At 34.5% G+C, this 23,261-nt stretch overlaps 1 protein-coding gene across 1 annotated transcript in view; it reads left to right on the plus strand.

The window, feature by feature from the left end:
• ASCC3 (activating signal cointegrator 1 complex subunit 3) overlaps nt 1-23,261 on the plus strand; it is a 257,319-nt gene that overhangs the window by 177,606 nt on the left and 56,452 nt on the right. The window contains exons 22-31 of the mRNA XM_014964733.1: nt 1,019-1,173; nt 4,904-5,002; nt 5,442-5,610; nt 7,629-7,849; nt 8,889-8,974; nt 10,484-10,650; nt 10,789-10,934; nt 11,044-11,164; nt 13,147-13,289; nt 23,074-23,211. Of these exons, the coding sequence (XP_014820219.1) occupies nt 1,019-1,173; nt 4,904-5,002; nt 5,442-5,610; nt 7,629-7,849; nt 8,889-8,974; nt 10,484-10,650; nt 10,789-10,934; nt 11,044-11,164; nt 13,147-13,289; nt 23,074-23,211 (1,445 nt within the window). The remainder of the gene's footprint in view (nt 1-1,018; nt 1,174-4,903; nt 5,003-5,441; nt 5,611-7,628; nt 7,850-8,888; nt 8,975-10,483; nt 10,651-10,788; nt 10,935-11,043; nt 11,165-13,146; nt 13,290-23,073; nt 23,212-23,261) is intronic.

Consider the following 23,261-nt stretch of genomic DNA (forward strand, 5'->3'; position numbering starts at 1 on the left):
TAGTAGCAGGTGGAGACCAGAGGCGTGATCAAGGCCAAGGAGCTTGTAATTTTGGTTTTTTTTTTTTTTTTTTTTTTTTTTTTTTTTTTTAAATGGGCGAGCATGCACAGGAACCACATAACGGTATCAGAAAATATCAGTAGGTATTTGTAAGGTAGCTTTTAACAGCAAATACTTATGTCCATTACAGTTAAAATTTAAAATACACTCCGCATAATTGTACAAGCAATTTCAGTGAACATGGGATAAATCAACCTTCTTTCCCTAAATAAGTAAGAAGTTGCAATATTTTTCAGGAAAAAAAGAAATCACTGCTACAAACCTTGTTTTATATTTAAAATGAAGAGCAAGGGACCAGACATTTCAGCTGTAAAATACAAGTAGAATTTTTTTTCAAATAATATCATAGTTTTATTGCCTTAGTTACCATGACTGTGATAGAAAATAAAAAACATTGCAACATTTAGTTTTTCCTTTGTCTCAGTTACACGCTGGTGTATTCTGAAAGATCAGAGCTGCTGTGAGGTGTTTACTATTTGGGTGCATTTTTAAGCTATTAGGTACCTTTACGCAGTGTTAGGAAGCGTTCTGTCTGCTTGAATCACTACACAGGAACTGCAGAAGTTCAAATGTGTGCCCTTCGTTAAGTAAAAGGTCAGTATTCATGCTTAAAAAAAGAACTATATGGCTTGGTAAGAGCTTGGTCAAAAAGTCAGTAAAGGAAAGGGAAGTGGCTTGACATAATATGTTTTCAGTGTGAATACTTAATAGTTATTTTAACCCCTTAGTTATAGCCAACAGAGGGGTTAATACTGATTTTTCTAGGGTCTAAATTGCTAATTCAAGTTAAGTATTACAAAATATTCAGACATGCCAGGTCAGGGGAGTCAGACATTTATGCACCTAAGAGCAAAACAAGCAAGCAATAATACTCCTCTCTGAAAGCCTATTTGAAAGTCGGAGTTGTATTATTTTTCCTGGAAATGCAAATTTGTTACACCTAATGCTTTCTTGGCAGGTCATATGCTGCATCATGTGAAGATTGGGTTAAAGGTAAAACAGTGTGTCCATCAAATCCCCTCCATCGTAATGGAAGCAACGATTCAGCCAATTACCCGCACGGTGCTCCGAGTGCGGCTGAACATCGCTCCCGACTTCACATGGAACGATCAGGTAAAATAAAACCAAGGAGGTGGAGGAAGGACAGGAAGCATAAATTTAGCTTTAATAAAGGAGATGATCACAGGGAGACCATAGCTGTTTGGATAAGGAAAAAAGTACTTATTTTAGCTGAAAAGCAAATTTGATAATAGGAATCGAAAGACCTTTAAGACTTCTGTAGAAGGTGGCACCCAAAGATCATCTTTATATTTCCATTAATTGTTACAGGGTTGTGCTCTTTATAACATGTTGAAACAAGTGCTTATACTGAATATTAATAGTAGTCACACATAGATTTGAGTTATATGCCCAAAAAGGAGAAGCAAGAAAAAGGGAGGCACAGATGGCGCTCTGAACTATGAATGAATGTCAAACACAGAAAATAAAGCCTTGAAATACAGTTCATGTGTGCCAAGTTCTGCTGCTCTTTACGGCTTTACAAGTGAACATTCCCAACATCAGTGCTTGTTTTTTTCCGTTGGGACTTGTCTGAACAGAAAAACTGAGATATGTTTGGAATTATATTCATCTGTATTTTATGGTGCAAATTTATATGAAAGGAGTTGCACCAGTTGCACATTTAGTTGCACACCCTTTGATTCAGAATCTGTTCATTAGAAATAGATTTAAGATAAATCTAAATGAAATACAAATGTCCACATGGGGGCATTGTATTGTTGCTGGTATTTCTGAAACTTCCTACAGAAGCAAGGCAAAGACACCTAAATGGGCAAGCATACTTTTCTTTTTTTTTTGCGCTTAGGAGATTCATGCTTAAGATAAATTATTCTGAAAGGTGTATATAAATGTCAGTTCTTCTATGAAAAAATAATTTTAAAATCCCTTACATTGCAAATTTGCCTTAATCACAAGAAATTTTTTTTTATTCCACAAATATTTATATAATTTTAGAATTTATTTTCCCTGCCTAAAGGCTCTTTCTTTTCTTTTTGGAAGCCTCACCAAGTTAGCTTATGAATGGGACATTAATGATCAAAATACAGAGAGTTAGATTTTGTTTGCTACCTGGATTTATTACACAAATATTTGAATGAATTCCTAACATGAATTATGAGTTATTTTTTTGCTGCTTTATTTATGTGCAATACTTCGGAAGGCAAACAGGCATTACTTTTAGGATTGAAATGATTTTTTTATTATTCAGTCTTTCATCCACTTTACCTGTAATCTATTCAAGACCAAAAATAAAAGACTGTTCTTAATATTAAACTGTATCTTTATAAAAAGTAATTTCTCAATCCATTTTTAGGTTTTTCTACAAAATATAGGTTCTTCTATATTTTTATAAATTGAAAAGAATTCTACACAGAATTATACTCTCTTATTTTCATTTTGAACTTAAAAAGTTATAGCAAAACTTCGGCAAAAATCTGGTTTCTGCTCTGACCACTTGACACAGTTTTCCAAATGGTTACTTTGGAAACATGATTGTTTTATCAATGCAACTTACGGAGCTCTTTTTGTGTGAGTTTATATATTGGTACTCGTCAAAACTTGGAAAACTTTTTTTCTTTTTTTTATTTTTGTAAAGTAACTGTTGATTTTCTTGTTTCTTCAGTAAATGAAACTTCTATCACAGTAGATGAGAAAAAAGCAAGCTGTTAAACTTTAATAGTCTCGAATAATGGATAACTGTCTTAAATTCAACCATTGACACTGCGAAACTGCTTCTCCATCATCACGCAGTATTTTAGCAAGCTATTCAGAAGAATGCTATAGGAACTTATTGGTAGAGCTGTGGTTGGTACAAAAACTAGCTGCCAAAAATCCTATTCAAAGAATGGGAGTAGTCAAATTAAATCAGAATACTAAACATTTAAAGACCATACTTAACTGAAGTGCCTCGCTTGGCTGACATTCCATGGGTTTGAGACTATTCCTTTACCTGGATACTTAATTCTAGAATGATCCCATCACAAATTTTGCACTTGCCTTCACAAGAGAAAGAAGATATGTTTTGGTAGTTGCAAGATACAACATCATCTTGATCTTTAATGGCTGCAGCTTTCAGTGCTGGAAGCCCTTCAGTTCAGTACAAGCATGTGAGCCATATCCGGGTGGAAAATTCTTACTATATTGCTGGAAGCAAAGGATGATACACACACCTAGACAGAGCAAGTGAGCCTTACTGCAGCCAGGAGGAGTCCAGCAGAAATAGACAATAATGCAACTAGTGTTAATTAGCCGAGTCATGTATCAGACATGCAGTTTTAGGGCGATGGTTTCCCAGATTACAGGTATGTGTCAGTTCTTCAGAGCTCCCCAGAGTTCTTGAGAATCATTACTGAAGATCATGCTGTGTTCTATTTTCCCACATGGCCCTTTTTTCCCCGTGCAACTTTGTCACAGGACTCTCCAAAACTAAGATGCAGTTACAGTTGATAATAAGATTTCCCAGCTTTGAACTTTACCGCCTGCCTTAATTCTTCTTTCCTTTCTTAAATTCTCCTAAACCCTGACGAAGTAGTAGTCTCACTGCAGTTTTTCAAAATGTCACCTGCACTGACCTGTGTCCTTTCAGTTTCAGTGCTTCAGTGCCTGGTGAAGCTGCTGGTGACATTCAAATGTAATGAAAATGAGTGACAGCATCTTTATTGCCCATCTACTTATCTATTGTGCAACTGCTTTAAAAAAAGAAACAAAAGCACCTTAGTTCTATTCTTGGTATACATTTTTGTCTTCAAAAGCCAGCACAGACTGTTTTCCAACACATACACAATAATGAATTATGCTGAAAATAATGTGTGCTGTGTGAATCAATACCAGATTCCTGTAGCATTGAAATTGCCAGTAGAAGCAACTATGCGCTTTGGGTTTTTTCCTGTAAACTAGAGTTTAGGAATAATTCCAACTTTTTTTTTCATTTTCGTACTGATTTTGTACCTTACATCAGTCCTTATCAAAAGACATCAAAAATCTATGGTCTTTTAATAGTTGTCTTCCATACTCTTTTATTATGCATTTTCCTTCTTTTCCTAGATATTTACCTGAAATGTTTGCACTTTGGTACAAGCTATTTATTCTGACAAAGAAACAAAAATTCTTAAGTGAGCATCCTACCTAGCTATGATTTGTGGCTGGCGTTGCAAAATAAGGTACACAACAAAGCAAACAAAAATCTAGGATGGAATAAAGTGTTGCCAGATGGCACGGGCATCATCAAGAGACAGCTCTGTTTATGCTCTTCTCACTTCACACACCTGTAGCAATGGCTACACCTGCAGCCTCCTGAATCTGCTTACCATAGCTAGAGGAGATGGGAAGAGAGAGAGAGAGGAGGAGAGAGGAATGTCACAATTCAGTGTCCAATTTTTCGTGAGAGAATGTTTTTAACTGAAAAATGAGCAGTGGATAGCAAAAGGCAATCCTCTAGACAGAATCTGAAGACAGAAGTATAAGGAGAAAAAAGGAGGAGGAGTCCTTTTTCAGGAGCCTAGAGGAAAGCCTGGGAATTCAGTCTATTTATAAACATCTGAGGCACAACTTCAGTTGCGTTTCAATTATGTCTATTTCTTTATATGTACCTTAACCAAACTCTTCTTGAAACATAAGTTTTAAGCAGAGTAATCTAATTAAAAATATTACATTGCTCGTGCCTCCTATTTCTATATTTCTGTATTCCTTTATAAGCCTACATCATTTAGAAATCTATCCAAAATACCTAGCAAGTCTAGAGGAGCTTATTACAACTATACCAAAGTTATCTTTTCTGTTCTTAAAGGTACACGGCACTGTTGGAGAGCCCTGGTGGATTTGGGTAGAAGACCCTACTAATGATCACATTTATCATTCAGAATACTTCATCATTCAAAAAAAACAGGTAATGGATTTTATTCAGAATCTCATAGCAAGACAAAAATAAAGTTAGTGAGACGTGGATTTGCATTTTGACCTAAGCAGTTTCAGATCAGTAGCACAGCTTTCAGTTTCAGATGTATGTGATAAGCTTGGACTTCCACAAATGTCCCTTTTTCTTCTCCTCCTTGGTGGGACAGATATTTCTAGGTGAAAAAAAGAAATCTCTAATGGTTTTTTTCTGTTAAAGAAAAAGGTGAAGAGCAAACCTTATTTTTATTTTTTGAAGTCCATGGGGACAACATGTATTCCCAGTGGTGAAATATTTTATAAAGATGTGAACATTTTGCACACATACTTTATTGCTTTGTGTTGGTGGTGCTTATAGAAATGAGGCAAACTATGATTTTTTTCAAGTTACTGGTTTGTCTGTGTAGTAATTGTTCTCTGTGTGTTTGCATTAGGTCATTACTAAAGAACCTCAACTGCTGGTGTTCACAATCCCAATTTTTGAACCTCTTCCTTCTCAATATTACATTCGAGCTGTGTCCGATAGATGGTTAGGAGCAGAGGCAGTATGTATCATAAATTTTCAACATTTGATTCTTCCAGAGAGACATCCACCCCACACAGGTAACCTCAAATTTGATCATTTTGTTTTAATTCAGCTTATTCCTACTGATTTTCCCTATAATAGTGCAATAAATCTCTTAAGTTCTGCTTCATCATAGAAAATTATATGGAATTTCACTTCGTGATATATTTGTATTATTGAGACCATTTCTTCAGTAACTTTAAAGATCTCTAAAATTTTAAGTTCCTGAACAAAAAGCAGCTAATTTCATCTCAACATAGTACCAGCCTTTTAGTTACTCTGGGTTCTCTATAAACCATAGGAAAATTGAAACTATCATATAAAACCAAGCAAATATCTGTGTTAAGGTATGTCTTGTCTAGTGCTTGTAAGCATTACATTTCTTCTGGACTGGTTCAAAGTAATCTTGAAATGGATGGGTGTATTTTAATGGCATTCAGCAAAGAAATAACGATCAGTTAAAATTTTGAAAATATGAAACATTTTACTAATTTTACTAAAATAAATTCGTTATAGCAAGCACTGTTACAGTACTGACTATCGCATTTCAACTCAGCACCGCTGATCAAGTCGTGGCCTTCCCCTCCCCCTCCCTTTTTAACACTTGGCACAGAAGCATATGTTTGTGTTTTGCTTCTTTTTTTCTGGATACATAAATTGCTTTATACATTCATTGGGCCTGATGTCATTGTAAAACCTTTCCACTGTAATTACATTTGGCTCATCTCGCAGTCTGTGAAGTGAGTGCCTTCAGAAATACTCAGTTCTCGTACGGTGTTGTCCTTTGGCATGCATAAATTCACATGTGTTTGTGAAGTGTTTAGCTATTGTTATACTGTACCTACGCTGTCTGGAAAAGCATGTGTAACCTTTTTATCTAATTGACTGATCACTGACTACTATTCAGAAGAAACAGAAAGATATTTACACATCACCAGTTATGGAGCCTCTAGGATTTATGGTAATTGATTTCAATTCCCATCTGGTTCCCACTCAACAATGAAGTACGTAGAGGCCCTGCTAGGAAAAAACCTTCTTTCTCCTCAACAGAGCCCAAGAAATCACAGTTTCAGTGGGAATGGTAAAACAGCCATAAGGTACCAGTGAAAAGCATGTGAAGAATATTAGGCATCATTGCCTCAGTAGATTTTATGATTCCCATATCATACCTTAATGTGAAGCACCCTGAAAAGACAATGAGACGTCCAGCCACAAAAAAAAAAAAAAAAAAATAGTTTTACGCAATTAATTTGCTTTAAAGTCACCTTTGCCAGTATGCTCGACTAGTCGACGCCTCCAACCAAAAAAAAAAAAAAAAAAAAACCACCAAACCATACTTCAAAGCAAGCATCTGCATAGCAGAATCACTGCAGTCTCCTTAATTTGGTAGGACTCCAAATCCAATCTGGTTATATATATCATCTTCCAAATTCCACAATCTCTAATTGTTTGGATAGCAGATGCCATCAAGATACATCGAGAATCATATATTGAAAGGCTGTTTGTTTATTTATTAAGATTATGTCTTTAATTACATGTTTAAAGGATTAGATGCAAAATTTAGGTCTGCTTGCCTGATTTGTATTACTCCACCAACTTAGAAACTCCAAACAATCCTTCCTTCTTAAACAGATTTTTTTCTTGAATCTGAAATATACAGTCTATGCTGTCATCCATTCTGTTCTCATAAGAAGCTGGACATATATATAATAATATATAATCTAATGCAGTGGGTTTAGAACTTACTACAACTGGATAAAAAGGAAACAGCTTTAAGAAAAAGATTAATTTTTGCAAATGAATGGTTCACAACTATCAGAATCCTAACAGTACTTCCAGAAATACTTCAGAACTATAAAATCAACTTTTCGTTGCTCCTCATCAAAGTTAACAATGACCCAAGTGTGGACTCAGTGTCATATGAGATATTAAGTAAAACTATTTCCGATGAAAGTTGTTTTTCACTAAAATGCTGTTTATATCTTTATCTTCATAATAAACTGTGTTATGTCATGGCATCTCTTGGCATGCACTTACGATTATTTTCTGTTTTTAGAACTTCTAGATCTTCAGCCTTTGCCTATCACAGCCTTGGGACATCGGGAATATGAAGTCCTGTACAAATTCACACACTTCAACCCTATCCAGACCCAGATATTTCATACACTTTATCACACAGACTGTAATGTTCTTCTTGGAGCACCTACGGGTTCTGGAAAAACTGTTGCAGCTGAATTAGCCATCTTTAGAGTTTTTAACAAGTATCCCACATCAAAGGTTTGTAAAATAGGTTTACTAGGATAATTTTGTGTAGGCATGTTTTCAGCAATACAAAAGCCTAGAAAAAGACTATGGCAAACTGAATTTTGCTTTCTCCGCTTTATACCTGTCTGGATACAAAATGATGCTGCATTATGTACATAGGCTTTTATTTTAACTTCATTAATCGGCATACAACTGGTGTTAATTCTAAAAACATGACATACAGGCTTGCTGGATTTTTATAGTTTTGATTCCCCTCCCTTGGAATACAACTAACCCTCTCTTATTTAAACGAAGAAGTTGCAATTAATTGCTACAATCCAATTTGCTGTTCCAACTTGCCCCCACGTTTTATTTCTTAAATTGTCTAAAAGCTGCACAACTCAGCTTTTGGGGTTTTGTTTTCAAAGTGGATATATATCTGTATCTTGAGTTAGGCATTCTGTCTTAGTTAACTGCATTTTACCTTCAAAGTCTTTGGAAAAGGTATTTGTATCTGACTGTGAGATTTAACCAAAGAATGACCTTTTGAAATTAACAGAAATCATGTACATAAATCCCTTATTCATCTTTGAAATATCAATTTCAAATTTCAATATCTTCATGTAATTTGTTAGTCCACGTGAGGTAAACATGACACTCACCTGTTTTCCAGTTATCTATTACACTTACAAAATAACCAGCTCTCAAAGGAATATATCTTTTAGGTTTTAATAAAGCTGGAAACCTGGCTATACATTTTAAACAATGTATGTGAATTCATGTCGCAGTTTCTTCATGTTCCAAAGCTTCAGACTATTTAACCAGAAATCTGTAAATAACTGTTGTTTCTACATGTCAGAGTATTTCCCCCTTCGCAGCAGGTTTCGTTGAGGAAAATATTGTGACATTTTGCTTAAAATAATAAGCATTTTAATTGAATTTTGTAGATAATGAGTATGTTCAAATCTCACAAGTATTAAATAATTTTTTTCCTTGGTAAACTTTTTAATAAAGGTACATTTTATTAAAGGTTTCTTGTTTAACTTCTGGTTTTATGACTTTTCTTTTGCAGGCAGTGTATATCGCACCCTTAAAAGCACTTGTTCGTGAAAGAATTGAGGACTGGAAAGTTAGGATTGAAGAAAAACTTGGTAAAAAGTATGTTTCTTCTTACCTAATAAGAGAAATGGGAAGCAAAAGAACAGCCCATCAAGTATGAATAAAATCTACAGAATACTTTTGACTATTTCAGTATAGGTTTTGATTGTATATTATCCTTCAAATTTCAAATACTTAAAAAATCAAAAAATGCGATCAATAATCATTGTAGTGATAGCAAAATTAAAACTAAAGAAGGGATACACTTTGATAGCCAGCTATTTCCGTTCTCATTACTTGCTAGTATAACAGATATGAAGCTCAGATTTCTCTCCAGTATCCTTGGAAATTGAAATTGCAGTGTAAAATAAGCTTTCTTTAGGAACCTCAGCTATAAGGAACTCATAAGAGTTGCATGTACTGTATACCAGTATTCATGTTATCCTTCATATATAAGTTAGATATACTTCTATTCCTTTATATTATTAATTTCTTGCTGATCTTCTCATGTGTTGGAGTTCAGCCATTAATTTATGGCATATAAGGTATATCAGATATGTTGATGCTTTCCAAAATTATACTTTTTGAGTTAAAAATTATATCCATAGGATGCATTATTTAGGGCCTTTTCCTTTTCACATATATACATATATAGCTTTTTTTTGTAAGGTAAAGGTTTCAATAGAAAGAGGTGCTACTCTACAGTACATGAAGTTACCCATGAGATTCCAGCTATTATCGTAGTAGTGACTTACTAATTGGCAAATTATATTTTTTTCCTGTTTTAGTGGCCTGTGAGGATAAATTTGCCTTTTAATCTTAAAATATTTTCTGGTAATACTTCCTTTTTGAAATTTACTCTATTACTTGTGACTGAAAGTTTGAACAGAAGATACAGATTATTTTCAGGACTTTTTATTAGATGTTCAACTGGACATAGAATGTGTCATAGAAATGTGACAAATCCATTATATTCAGTCTAAAATGATGGATCGTTTCAAATGCTGTTTGTAGAACTTGAAAGGATAATAAGGCAAACAGTTGGAAAAACTCTGCTAATCTTCCCAAAACATGACCTCAGGATAATTTCTGCTCCAGTCATAATGGAGCTTCACCAATAAATGCAGATACACTACAATCTATCCTCGTTATTCAAACCAGAAATCTATACTGAACAGCAGGCAGCAACTTGGTAGCTTTCTGGAAAGCTTTCATCCTGGCTGACAGGATGTTATGATTCGTATTATAAACTACTAATATTATTATTCTATCTTCATTTTGAAAAATTAACCATCGATGGTTTGGGACTCACATTCACCCTCTTCTTTTTATATGATTTTGTTAAGGAATGGTATTTGGTGTTTATATGGTATCTGCTAGGAAAACAGAGACAGGTTTATTTAATATAATTTTGAAAATCCTGTTACAAGTAATTGACCAGAAACAAAATGACTTTGTTTAATTTTGTTTCTCCTCTCTTTTAAGAGTTAATGTTTAGGAGTTAATATTTGAATATTTAAGATGTTCTAATGTTTTGCAAAGCCAAGCCACTGTCTTTCTTGATTACAGGGTTGTAGAGTTGACAGGAGATGTGACTCCTGATATGAGAGCTATTGCCCAAGCTGACCTGATCGTTACTACCCCAGAGAAGTGGGATGGTGTCAGCAGAAGCTGGCAGAACAGAAGCTACGTTCAGAAAGTTTCCATTCTTATAATAGATGAGATCCATCTGCTAGGTGAGCATGTTGCGTTATTTTTAATCAGAATCATTGCTAAATTTGAAGAAGTGTGCTGGTACTTATGATGTGACTGTACTTTTTGACATCTGAACCTTATCTTTTTCTCTGTTTTACAATGGACTTTTCATATACTAGGGGATGAGAGAGGCCCAGTATTGGAAGTCATTGTGTCTCGAACAAACTTCATCTCATCTCACACAGAGAAGCCTGTAAGAGTAGTTGGTTTATCCACTGCTTTAGCAAATGCCAGAGACCTTGCTGACTGGCTAAATATTAATCAGGTATGAAAAAACGTTTCAGAAGATGGATACGTATTTGTGTTGCAGAGAAGAAAAATAGTACTGTATAAGTTAATTCAAGGTTAAACTCGAAAAAAATGTTTTCTTGTAGATGGGTCTGTTCAACTTCCGACCATCAGTACGCCCAGTTCCTCTGGAGGTGCACATTCAGGGCTTCCCTGGGCAGCATTACTGTCCTCGCATGGCCAGCATGAACAAACCTGCATTTCAGGGTAAGCAACAAGCTCCCAGACCTTTCCCTTCTTTCTGTAAAAGAAAGAAAGACTTTGAGCACTTTACACGGTTCATTTGCAGCACATTTACAACATGTGTTACTGTATGTACTCTTGGCATGTACAGGGGGAATCTGCTCCGCTAATGGCCCAAAGCTATTTGTCTGAAACATAAAGTGTGCTGCAAATGCAACATATAAGAGTGGAATGTAATGTATTTAGAACAGGAGAATAAAATTAGTGCTAATGAAGGGGAAAAAAAATGTGTTTTCCCTTAGTGCTTGACACCGTAAAGAAACATTTGTGTAAAAATATTTGAAATTTAGAAAGTAATAAAACCATTCGTATTATTAATCTGCTGGGGTATTTTCATATGGACCGCTGTATGTAAGCATTTAAAAAATTGTGAACAGAAGTTGCAAGTCAGGGTAACCTCCTATAATTCTAGTTTCAAAGCAATAACCATAAAATTCAGAATTTGTAGTGCATCCAGATATGCTTCTGGTTTCAATTTTTTATTCTTAACAAAGCTGGCAAGCAGGATAGATTTAAGAAAAACTCTCGTATTTTATTTGAACATGTTTTGTTTTGGTTACATAAGGAATATTTATTATATCAATTAAAAATAACCTCCAAAATAAATTTTGTAATGTGAACTGCTGTTGATTGTGAGGTGACATTTGTGAGGTGACTTTTTAGCTGCTTTAATTAGCCTTATGACAGAAGCAAAGTATTGATTGTGGACTAGAGACCAATCTTGACAGCTCAGATTATTTACACCTCCACAAGAGCATTGTACAAAAACACTAATGAACAATAAATCTGTCTTGGGCTGTTCTACCACACCTGTTCCTGAAGCAACAAAAATCCATTAGATGTTGGGCTTTTAAAATATATAGATATATTGGCATATATAGTTGTAAGGTATAAATACACATGAATTATCTTATTTCAATAATTTCACAACTGTATAGTGTGTGTATATGCAGGAGCACATGCTGGGTAGTACTTAACGAACTGGGGAACAATATGTGATGGTGGATAGCATGAAATAGTTTTCAGAAATTAACAATGCATAAATTTAATTGCTAGAATGAGAATTACATGACAAAACACACAGATGGATTTATAAGAGATTTAGAGAAAGTATTTGAAATTCTACGTACACCTGTTTATACTTCCAGAGCTTGTTGATGTTAGAAAATCTGTAGACGTATGATTTATTGAGGGCTTTTTTCCCCACTTGTTTGGCAGGATACAGTCAAGGTTATTTTAGCATTTCCATGGCAATACTTATTCCTGAGACCATAAAAATTTTGTTGCAACCTGAAACTTTTCAAACGTGGGCTGAGCAAGAAAATTCTTTTTAAAAAAGTCCTAAAATATAATTGGTTTAAATGTATCTGACTAATCAGTAAACAGAAACAAAGTTGTTTTGTACCATAATGCCCACTTTCATAGCAGCTATTGAAAAGGTACTTTCTACTTTTTTACCTTTTCTGGTTTTCATAAATTGAAGTGATCCTTTGCAGGCAGACAGGAGTTTATGCAGTCCAAGCTCCGGGTCAGACAGAAAGCAAGGTTTGAACCTTGATGGCACTTAGCCTGAGAAAACATATCCTAATAGGGTAGAAAATCATAACATGCTTATTAGGCAGTGGTAGAAAAATTGACAAGCTTTGAAGTCTCGAAAGCTTGTCCAGATTTTGTGGTGTTTTGCTGTTGGTTTTTTTTCCTAACAGCTTCTCTTAGTTCACTTATAATGATCACTGAAGTAACAGGGCAAATTAACTCAGACTTAGCTAAGCATAGTTATATGATCTTTGATTCAGAGATGGTATACTCTCACCTCAGATGTATCTGTCTGGCAGAACAGAGACTAAGTATATGTACCTGTATATCAGCTGTCTAGGTATTGCAAAGAGAAACTCTAATTTTTGTCATTAAAGGGCCTAATTCTCAAGTTCTGTTTTCCTCAACAGCAATTCGGAGTCATTCTCCAGCCAAGCCTGTTCTTATTTTTGTGTCATCCAGACGTCAGACAAGGCTCACTGCCTTAGATCTGATAGCTTTCCTAGCCACCGAGGATGATCCCAAACAATGGCTGAAGATGGATGAAAGAGAGGTAGAATCATTTTACCTGCATTATTTGTGCTTTGCTTCTATTTCATTGATGTTTGTTTGAAAAGAAAATACATCTTAGAGAAAAGAATCATTTGAGGGTAGATCTCGAAACAGCTATGCATATGCTAAATTTCAATATGAAGTAAAACTAATGTCAGCATTAAGACTGTATAAGCATCTTTGCAAGATCTGAACTTTAGAACGCAAACTCTTTTATCTTTGTTTTTTCCTGCATATCTATTATTAATGCTACTTCCATCGTCCCAGACAACATATATCACATGGTACAAGTCTTTGATACAAAGATAAGACAAAGAATAAAAGAAAGAGGACTAGTGTTCTCCAAAGTTTACAGCTGGAAATCTGTGACATATAGATGTTGAGCTGGAATTTAAAACAAATCTCTTTCAGTGTTTTAGGACCAAAATCATCCTTCTCATAAGATAATTCTGTGTAAAGTGTTATGTATTTGCATATGTATCTGTGTATATATACGTGTGTGTGTGTGTCTATCCATCTATGTTCCTACATATATATACACACAGATATACTGCAGACCATATCAATTAAATAAATAGAAGTTTTTTTTAAAAAAAAAAAAACAGACAGCCTCTGCCAATATCTTTGTTGTAAGAGCATAAAGATTACAAAGTCAAACACTCAGATGTTAAGCAGTGCTGGAATTAAAGATTTGATTTTTTTTTTATTCTTTTTCAAGCAATATAATCTTTAATTAAATTTTCTGGTATTGTTTCTCAAAAAAAAAGCTTCTTTCATTTATTGCAAAACATGAATGATGGTCAAATAATAAACAACCATTCGATATTCCCTTTTATATGCATTCTTCACAATGTATACTAGATTTTATTTATTGTATTGGGTTTGGCACCTGCTGAAGGAATTATTTATTTCCTTCTGGACTAATGGTCCTGATTATAGTGTAATGTTGTTTCAAAACAATTTTTTAGGGTTTGAGATTCAAATCTCCTGGATTTTGGAAGTTAGCTTTCTATACTGGTTGCAGACCTTCTGCCTACGAGTTTCCACAGTAATATAGAGCCAAAACACAGCAAAATGCATTACTCATAAATACTAGATCCAAATTGAATATTGTATCGATATTTGTATATCAACAGTTGTATGAGTAGTTACACAATTGTATACCAAAAAGTATGGGTTTCTAGATGAGATTATTTGATTTTGTTTGCTCTTTGCAAAAAAAAAAAAAAATAAAGGGTGAATTTTCTGAGATAAAACATCTGTATCCTTCCTCTTCTGGATGGATTTTAAAAGAGAAAATAGATGTCTTGGCTGATAAACTACTAATACTAAAACATGTCTCAATTTGATACTCTTTTTCTAACTGTATAACCTCCATTCAATGTTTTCTTGAGCATAACAGAAACATTTCATATCAGAATTATTACTGCATATTAGAGTACTCTAGTACTTTGTGCTAGTTTACTGTAGTAATCTCACCTACTATTAAAATATGCAACATGCAGCTTGCTCTAAATGACTTGCATTAATATGGATGGCTTCCTCATGTCCTGTGAGCCACCACTATCCTGAGCAGAACTGTAACTGAGCCTTCTTCACTTGCTGGAAAAAGGTTTTCTATTAGGAGTCTTCGAATTTCATATGTTTCAGAATAAACCTCTGAAGGTTTTGAAAGAGGAGCCAACAAGGACAAGCAGACTTTGCATTTATTAGTTTAAAAACATTTGCATATGATTTGTATTTTAATTAATAAGCTGAATGTTTTGAGCATAAGATACCTACTAAATTACTCCGTTCTGATTACGTAAATATAAAAGATTGAGGACTTAGTCCCAGATTGTTAGATTTTACCGCTATTATACAGAACACAATTGTGTTTGAAGTACCCACAATTTCAAGTGGACATTTCTTTAGGTAATTATGAGACCAGTTTGTAATTTTGTGTTTTAAATGAGCATGATTTGCCTGAGTTCCGTTTGACATTGAAGCAAAGGACAAAGTTATAGTAGTGCTACATATATAATGTATGTACTGCTTAATTCTTTATCCATAACTATATTTCTTTTATTTTTAAAAATTCTAACTTCAAGTTACATTAAATTCAGGCTTCAACTAGGTGAAATAGACAAAATTCTGTCTGTCTTGCTATAGCATTTTTAAGTATTCAAAGCAGAGCTAGTGAGTACTCACTTTATAGTAGGAATTCCCTACTTTATAGAAGGTATTCCCGGTCTTAAACACTTGGCCAAATATTTCAAGAGTTTCTCAATTCCATATGGGATAAAATGAAACCAGTTAGAAGAAATAAATTCTTGTTGCCTTTAAACAACATTTTTGTTGCCTGTCAGTTTTTCACGTTTGTTTTTTGCCAAGCAGTGTTCCTTTAGGGGAACTTACAGACAAATGACTTTATTTTCAAAATACTTGCAATTGTTAATTGTGAAGTATGTTGAGATATAGAGATTTTTCATAAATGGGTGTGTACAAAGTTTACAAGCTTTACAACAGGCCTTGGCATTTTTCTTCATTGAGCCTTATTTGTGTGATGCTAATTTTGGCTGACATAGATTCCTTTGAGAACTCATTGGTTAGTTTTGTTTAATGGTGTAATTGGTTTTGCTACATGATGGCCAAACGTTAGTCTATGTTTATGTTAGCTTCCCAGTGGGTAGACTTCATAAAGCTTCTTAAAATGCTGTAAACAATGCTATCCATATAACATCTGGAAGACTGATACTGAGGTAGACACAGATTGTTACAGCCATTAGAAGTTATTTTTTTTCTCTGTTACCCTGCAAGGCAGCTTTTCTGTGATGGTAACAGAAAGATTCAGTCCTTGTCGGGGAGGGACTGAAACAGGGGAGAGATCAATACTGGATTTTTTGTTACCTGTTTATCAGCTGTACCATCATCTTAGCTTCCCTCATCTTCTCTGTAGAGACTCTCCCTGTAGTAGTGCCAACCAGGCTCTCATTTGCAGCACCTAGAGGGTTCTGATCACAAAACTCCAAAGTGTTTGTCTTCACAATACTCTCAGATAACAGGCAAATCCACCCCCATCTCTGCCACTCAGCTCCAATTGTCAAATTCAGATAATATTTCAATCAGTTATATTTCAAAGGACATGAATTTGTGTGAAGCTTCTGGAATACGTATTTGTATGTAAAAATGAAGTACAGAAACAACCCTTCAGCTGTTGCCACCGAAGCAGACAACAGCATACCTGGATCATGGAGGAGTCATAGAAGATGTTTTTTCCCTCAAAGGAGTCAGTAGTCTAAGAGGTGCAACTGAATTATAGTCGAGAAGGAATTTTGTTCTACATCCATCATATATTACTGGCAGGTCCATTTGGTTTTGGAGATGGCTGTTCCTGGATGCTTTCCTTGAATTTCGTGGCTGATGTACAGTTTCCTGCTTATACCCCTGTTCCTACAGTGTTCAGAATGTTGAGACAGCAGTCAGTACTGAACAGTACTTATTGTTTCTAATAATGCCAAGTTTTACGGTTCTACTGGACCTGGTTTTGCACAACACTAGATGTGTTTAATAGATTCTATTCAACTAAGTTTCAACCCGTGTGCATTTCTTCTTTTATGAAGAAATGTCCACTCAGATACCTCACGTCTAGTTAGTCTGAGCAAGGAAAGCCCCAGTGATGCTGAAATCCCCTGCTTACTGAGATTTGTAGCCAATACTTCAAAGCTCATCCCTACATTTGCCAATTGCTATACATAACACATGCAGAAGTTCTTCAGGATTTAAGCAGGGCTGCCACAGTTTGCCCAGAGTATGAGTCTTTTGAAGAAGAAAGAATAATTACCTATTTTAGAGCCTTAGAGGTGGTTTTTTTTCTTTTGTTCTGTAAGGTGCATTGTCCATACACATTCCAAAATGAGCTCTCTATCCCTCTTGCAATTTGCAGTCCCAACAAAGTTTATTTTTCGCCAGAGTGAAGGAGCAGCTGAAGCTGCCTTCCTTGCCATTTGCAGTGGTTGCAAGGACTCTTCAGAAGACATCACTCTGTAAAGATTGTCCTGGTTATACTTCTGAGGCACAGGTGCATCATGATATAAATGTGACTAGGTAGAGCATCTCCAAGAAAAGACTGCCAGCTGAATTGAGTAATTCTTCATTTCTTTTCATTGTTCGTTGGTGCCAGTGTGCCAATAAAAAAAAAAGGAAACCTTATGCTTACCCTGCTTTTTGTATAACCATGAGATGATTTTTTAAATATATATTTTCTAGCTAAAATTCTTCTTTGGAGCTGTCAGCCAGGACTGTCATGTTCAAGCTGGTGACCCATTACTTATCTCGTTAAAAGGGACAACAGCTCAGATTATCCTTTTGGAAACAGACAGTGCCACCAGTTTGTGGTGGTAAGCGTGGGTAAGATCAGTTACACTGTTCTGCATTAGGAGCTGACTAAAGAGGAACAAGTCCTTCTTTCAGAAATTGCATGTACGTCTGTGGTGGTGGCAGATGTTGCAATCATTTTACAACATAATTTATTAGAATCAAGTTTGCAGTTTATTTATTTTTCTCTAATGTTTTTACTGCTTTTTGTTTTTAACCTAAAACAAAAGTACAAAGTAGTACTTATTGTGTATTGTTTGAAGTTAGAATGCAGTTCTCACCAGCAAGCAAGCAGGGTGTTTTCTTATTTGGGTTGTTTTCTTTTTTAAGGAATTTACTCCCTGGCCAGATACTTGGATATTTATTTTTTTAATATATATTTACAGTGCAAGTACTGAGAAGAAATGTACCCATATACACAGTTTTAACTTTAACCACAATGATTTTTGCATTCTGCTTTGTGCATCGTTTTGCCATCTGCATCTTGTTAAGACTGTTCTTTATGAAACCTCGAGAAATAACTGAAGTCCTTTAGCACAAACATACCTACTGTAACATTCAATAGCATCCATCCCAGGCAATAGCCATCTTCCACTGAATTCAAGGGCACTGGAGTGAAGGGCATTCCTTGACTCCAAAGGAATGAGTCAGGCCCATACTGATTTTGAGATTTTAGAGATGTGAGTGTATAAACATGTGTGCGCTAATTACCAATTTGTATATGTGTCCATATGCTATGTGGAAATATGCATAGACAGATGCATTAAAGTGAATTCAATTTTACCATATAGCTCTGGTTTGTGTTGTTAAAAAACCAAATAAATTAAAAAAACGCCAAAAACCCATCCCAAGAATTGTTGGAAAAACAAAAGATGACTTTTCCTTCTCTAACCTTTAAATCAAATAACCTATTATCTCCATGTTATTGTTCTGAGGTAATGCTGTGCTATAAAACAGGAATAGAAGAATCTGGTCTGTGTCATGAATAGGTATATTGCTGTCTTTTAGATGAGATTTTTACTGTTAAATGTGTATATTTAAATAATATATCTCGACTGTTTAAACCATATTTTTAAAAGTTTTTTGAATAATCTTATTTGAGGTGGTTTAGGCATCTTGTTTTGTGTGGGAGAGTTCTGGAGTATAAGTCAACTCTTCATCAAAAATAATTTTCTAAGATGACTTTTTTTTCTGCCTTGAAAGATCAGGAGGGTACCCAAGAATGATTTCTAAGTGTTTCACTCATTATAGAAGTTCAACTTCCTTCTACAAGATGTTGTTTTTATGACACAAAAGTGTGTCATAAAAAATTAACATTTAGTTATAACAAGGAGATGTTTTTATTTCACTTAACATCTGTAGCAGATGTGAAATATGTAATTATTTTTGTAAAAGACTTCATAACTTTCACGATTCTTTTGTTTGGCACATCTTTCTTCTATTGGGCATTTTAGACAATTGATAAGCATTATTCAGTGGCATATGGTCTGAGTCTGACGTGCTTTGAAAAGAGTACAGAGTACTAATAATGAGGATTCTGTGAAAATGGGAAAACCAGCACAACAGATATGCTTTGAGAAAGTATGGGTTTTTAGCATCTTGAAACAATATATCACACTCAAAGGGACAGAATTGGGCTGCACAATCTGTTAGCTCATTCTTGTCCAATCTGGTCTCCTCCTTTCTTTTGGAGCCAGCATTGTCATCAACTTGCTGAATTATACTCTGACTGGAATGTATTTCAGGCACAGGGTAATGTATCTACTTAAATGGAATCCTATCTTTCTACAAAAGCTTTTTAAGTATAATAAATTTAAAATATAAAAAAGTTCTATTAGCTTAAAGTAAATGGTTCAACAGTTTACATATGTGCAGGAACAAAGAAAATGACTACTTACTAGTTTGAGAAAAATCTAGCTTGTTCAGAGATTAGAATATAAAAGGTAGAAATAAACTTTATTTTTTATGATAAATATTTTGCAACGCTGCTAGATTCTTAAATTAGGTTACAAAGGTTTTTTATTAAAAGGTAGATACCTAATCAACTTAATGGTAGGAAAGCACAAGAGATATTTTTGTTTGATCATCAAAAAATGTGCGAATGATAACAAAACCTTTTCTGCATGGGCCCAATCCTGCCTGTCTCAGAGTCCAGGGAAAAAATCCCTCCTTGCACTAAGTTCCCTGAATCAGTGTTGTAGGGGGTTTTTATGTCAGTACCATGTATATTTTCTTATATTATTTTTAATCCACTTTTTCTGTTCTTAAGATAAAATATATTTTCTTTATCCTTTTATGAGTTAACATTACAGTTGTTTTCAGACAGATAAATAGTGATGAAGTTCTAACAATGCAGAAACGTTAGATTTGTTTTATAGTCTGTTTGCTGTGTCTGTTTCTGGTTAATGAACCTATTAATTGTGCCATTATTTCTTAATAGAAAGTGATAATATTCTTTCACTGAGACATAAGAGAGTTATATTTTTAAAATATATATATTTATATTTTTAAATAAATTGTCATGAGAATTTTAAACCTTGGATTGTGCCTATGGGTAAAATAGTTGTGTTTATTACATTGATTTATGTGAAAGTAAGGGGTCAGCTAAAAATGACTAGGATTCCCTGCTGCTAAAATGACAGGATAGTAGTACATGCGCCAGCTCTCCTGCTAAGGGTTCTTTAGTTTTCCTGTGGTAAATTACACTGCTTTGCAGGTATGACTAACAGCACCACAGGCCACCGCTGTAATACAAGTCAGAGGGGAAAAAAAATAACCACCACTGATTGTAAAAGCAAGAAGAACATCTTGGAATAAATTCCCAGCAGTGTGAATTTAGGATGTTTTATGCTGGCGACTACATGGCAAAAGGTTTAGCTCAGGTTTTGTACTGAAAATAACTAACTCTGTAAAACTGCATGTGCTGAAGGAGCAGTCTAAACGCTACAGACTAATCCAAATCAGCTAATTTGACCCCTGTACTCTTCTAGAGGAAATGGGAGTTTAGATTCATTATTTTACCAATACCAAATTCTGCTCATGTGAATAATGAAATAAATGTCATTGGGATTGGCTTGTTCCCTTACATTAAAGACACAACTATCATAAGGTGATGATTCTTGATAGGGAGGAGAAAAATTAATCCAGAAATGCATATTTTTTCAGTTTTTGAATGCAGAAATCGAGTAAAATGTAAATGCATTCATTTTTTTCATTTATTTTTCTGATATTTATTAGTGCCATTTCCTAGTTTTCATCTTAATTCCCTATAAAATATATACATATAACTATTTTTTTGCAAAATATTTATCTAAGTGTAAGGATCCTGTGCAGTGCTAGTACCACTTCATAAATCCATGGCACAAAAAGCATTAATAGGTTCAAAAATATATTTAGTAATATATGTTGATGGTCATAATTGCAGAGAAAACGGTATACAGGTTCTCATTTCATCAAGCTATTTTTTTGTCTTAGAAGAAAAAATCTTTGAGATGGGTCATAATTCATGTTGTCTGCACTGCAGTCACATGTCTACATGTTGACTAGAGAAATCAAAGGTTTGCTGATTGTATCTAGATAGATAAACTTTATCCTTTAACATATCCTCCTTTCATTCAGTTCTTTACTCTCTTCTACTTGTCTACCCTTCTTCGTGTTTCTCTTTCCTAAATAGACTTATCCGCCCTTCGCTTCTCAATTCATTAGTTTTTTTCCTTCCTTCTTCCTTTCTGTCCCTTTCAGTGTTTTATAGTCCCTTTCACTCTTTTCTTCTGTAAGCATCCTTTTCTTTCCTACATGCCAGCTCAGTTTATATTCCACGTCTTATAACATAGGAAACTCTCAGGAGCATCCAGGCAAGTGCGTTGTGAGGGAAAATAAAGTCCAGGAGCTCCCATTGACAGATCAAATTGATTGGACGAAGCCAAAACTTGAACAATTTTTTTTTTTAATTAGGTTCTATGTTAGTTAATAATAATTCAAAAAAATAGACTTCTTAAAATGCTTTGTAATTTGCCCTTCCTGACAAAATTTATTGATATACAAAATCTATGTTTTTTCATTGCTTGGTTTTTTAAAATCCTGAATATGGACTATTATATTCTCTGGCCTTTTTGTACCTTTTAAGGATTTTTTGATAATAGTAGTGACATATGTTACTTGGGTTTAAATATGTGAATAATGTTATTAATGTCTGAGAATTATAAAACCCAGAAAGCATTTAGAGAAGGTTACAATTCTGAACATCAGGAGTGCAACACCTCAGAGTCCTAAGAGGAAATGAAGACAGTACTGCAGTCATGCAGGTATCGTATCTCAGTACTTTGAGATACTCAGTCCAAGATACTCAGCTCAGATTCTTCAGTTTCCCTGAGTAATTCGTTCTGCTCTACTACTTTTTCTCTGACCTTGACTAATACCTCCTAAGTTAACCGTGACTGATGCTGCCCATAAGTATGCAATATCATCATGCCACTGCTGGTGGCACCAAGAAACCACTAATAAGAGATGAGGTTTGAAATTTCCTGGCTATAATTATATTAAAATCACTTGTAATAAATGGCCTTAGAAATAAAACATCAGAAGGAATATTGAGGGGTAAAATCACTTAACATGAGAGAAGTGATAAAATTCTTGTTTGTTATTAGTGAGGAGTTTTTCACAGAGGTTGCCTACACAAATAAATAAGCTTTTATGGAATTTACTGCTTGAAAATATAGGCAAGAAACATAGTTAAAATGGTTCCAAGTAGTCATTGACATGAGGTTTGAAAAAAAATCGTAATAGTGAAAAAAATAGCTTTTTGTCTAGACTTGTAAAAGTTTTAAATGAAGACCCTTATTGTACGTTGTGTTTCACTACAGGGTGAAAGTCTATAAATTACAAACTCACTCTCAAAAAAAAAATTCAAATTAATTTTAATTTCAGCATGTGAATAGGAAACTTTTTTGATGAATAATAATTGCAGAATTATCAAACTGAAGAACTGTGTCTGTTTTTTCATAGGCATTAGAGAGCACCAAATGTATTTTTCATGACTGTTCTTATGTTACTGTTTGCAGGGATTTGCTGTGTTTTTATACCAGTTCTAACCTCTTTGATACTAGGGATTGCATTAAACAAACACAGAGCAGAGTGCACAGCATTTGCCAGACCTGTCAAGATATTTTCAGCATTTTCATTTCCTTATCTGCGCTACTTAGTGTGTCAATAAAGGCATGTGCGTTTTGTATTCCCCCCCAATTGATAATACAGTATTTGATTTTTTTAGACTAAAACCAGACTGTTCAGAAACTGAAGACTGTGTTTTCCTGTTTGTATAAACGGCATTGAGCAAATTATCCTTGCTATAAAAAAAAGATAACAACCCTAAAAGTTTAACATTTCTGAGTAATCGGGTTTAAAACATGCAATTATTCTTTCTCTTCCAGATGAATGACATTATAGTGACAGTTAGAGATTCAAATCTGAAGCTGACACTTGCTTTTGGAATAGGCATGCACCATGCGGGTCTGCATGAAAGAGACAGGAAAACTGTGGAAGAACTGTTTGTGAACTGCAAAATCCAGGTACATTTGTTCAGTCCTGCCATAATGAGTTTTACATGGAATTTTAAAAG

Source organism: Calidris pugnax, unplaced genomic scaffold (genome assembly GCF_001431845.1).
Source record: "Calidris pugnax isolate Ruff unplaced genomic scaffold, ASM143184v1 scaffold219, whole genome shotgun sequence".
Taxonomy (NCBI): Eukaryota; Metazoa; Chordata; class Aves; order Charadriiformes; family Scolopacidae; genus Calidris; species Calidris pugnax.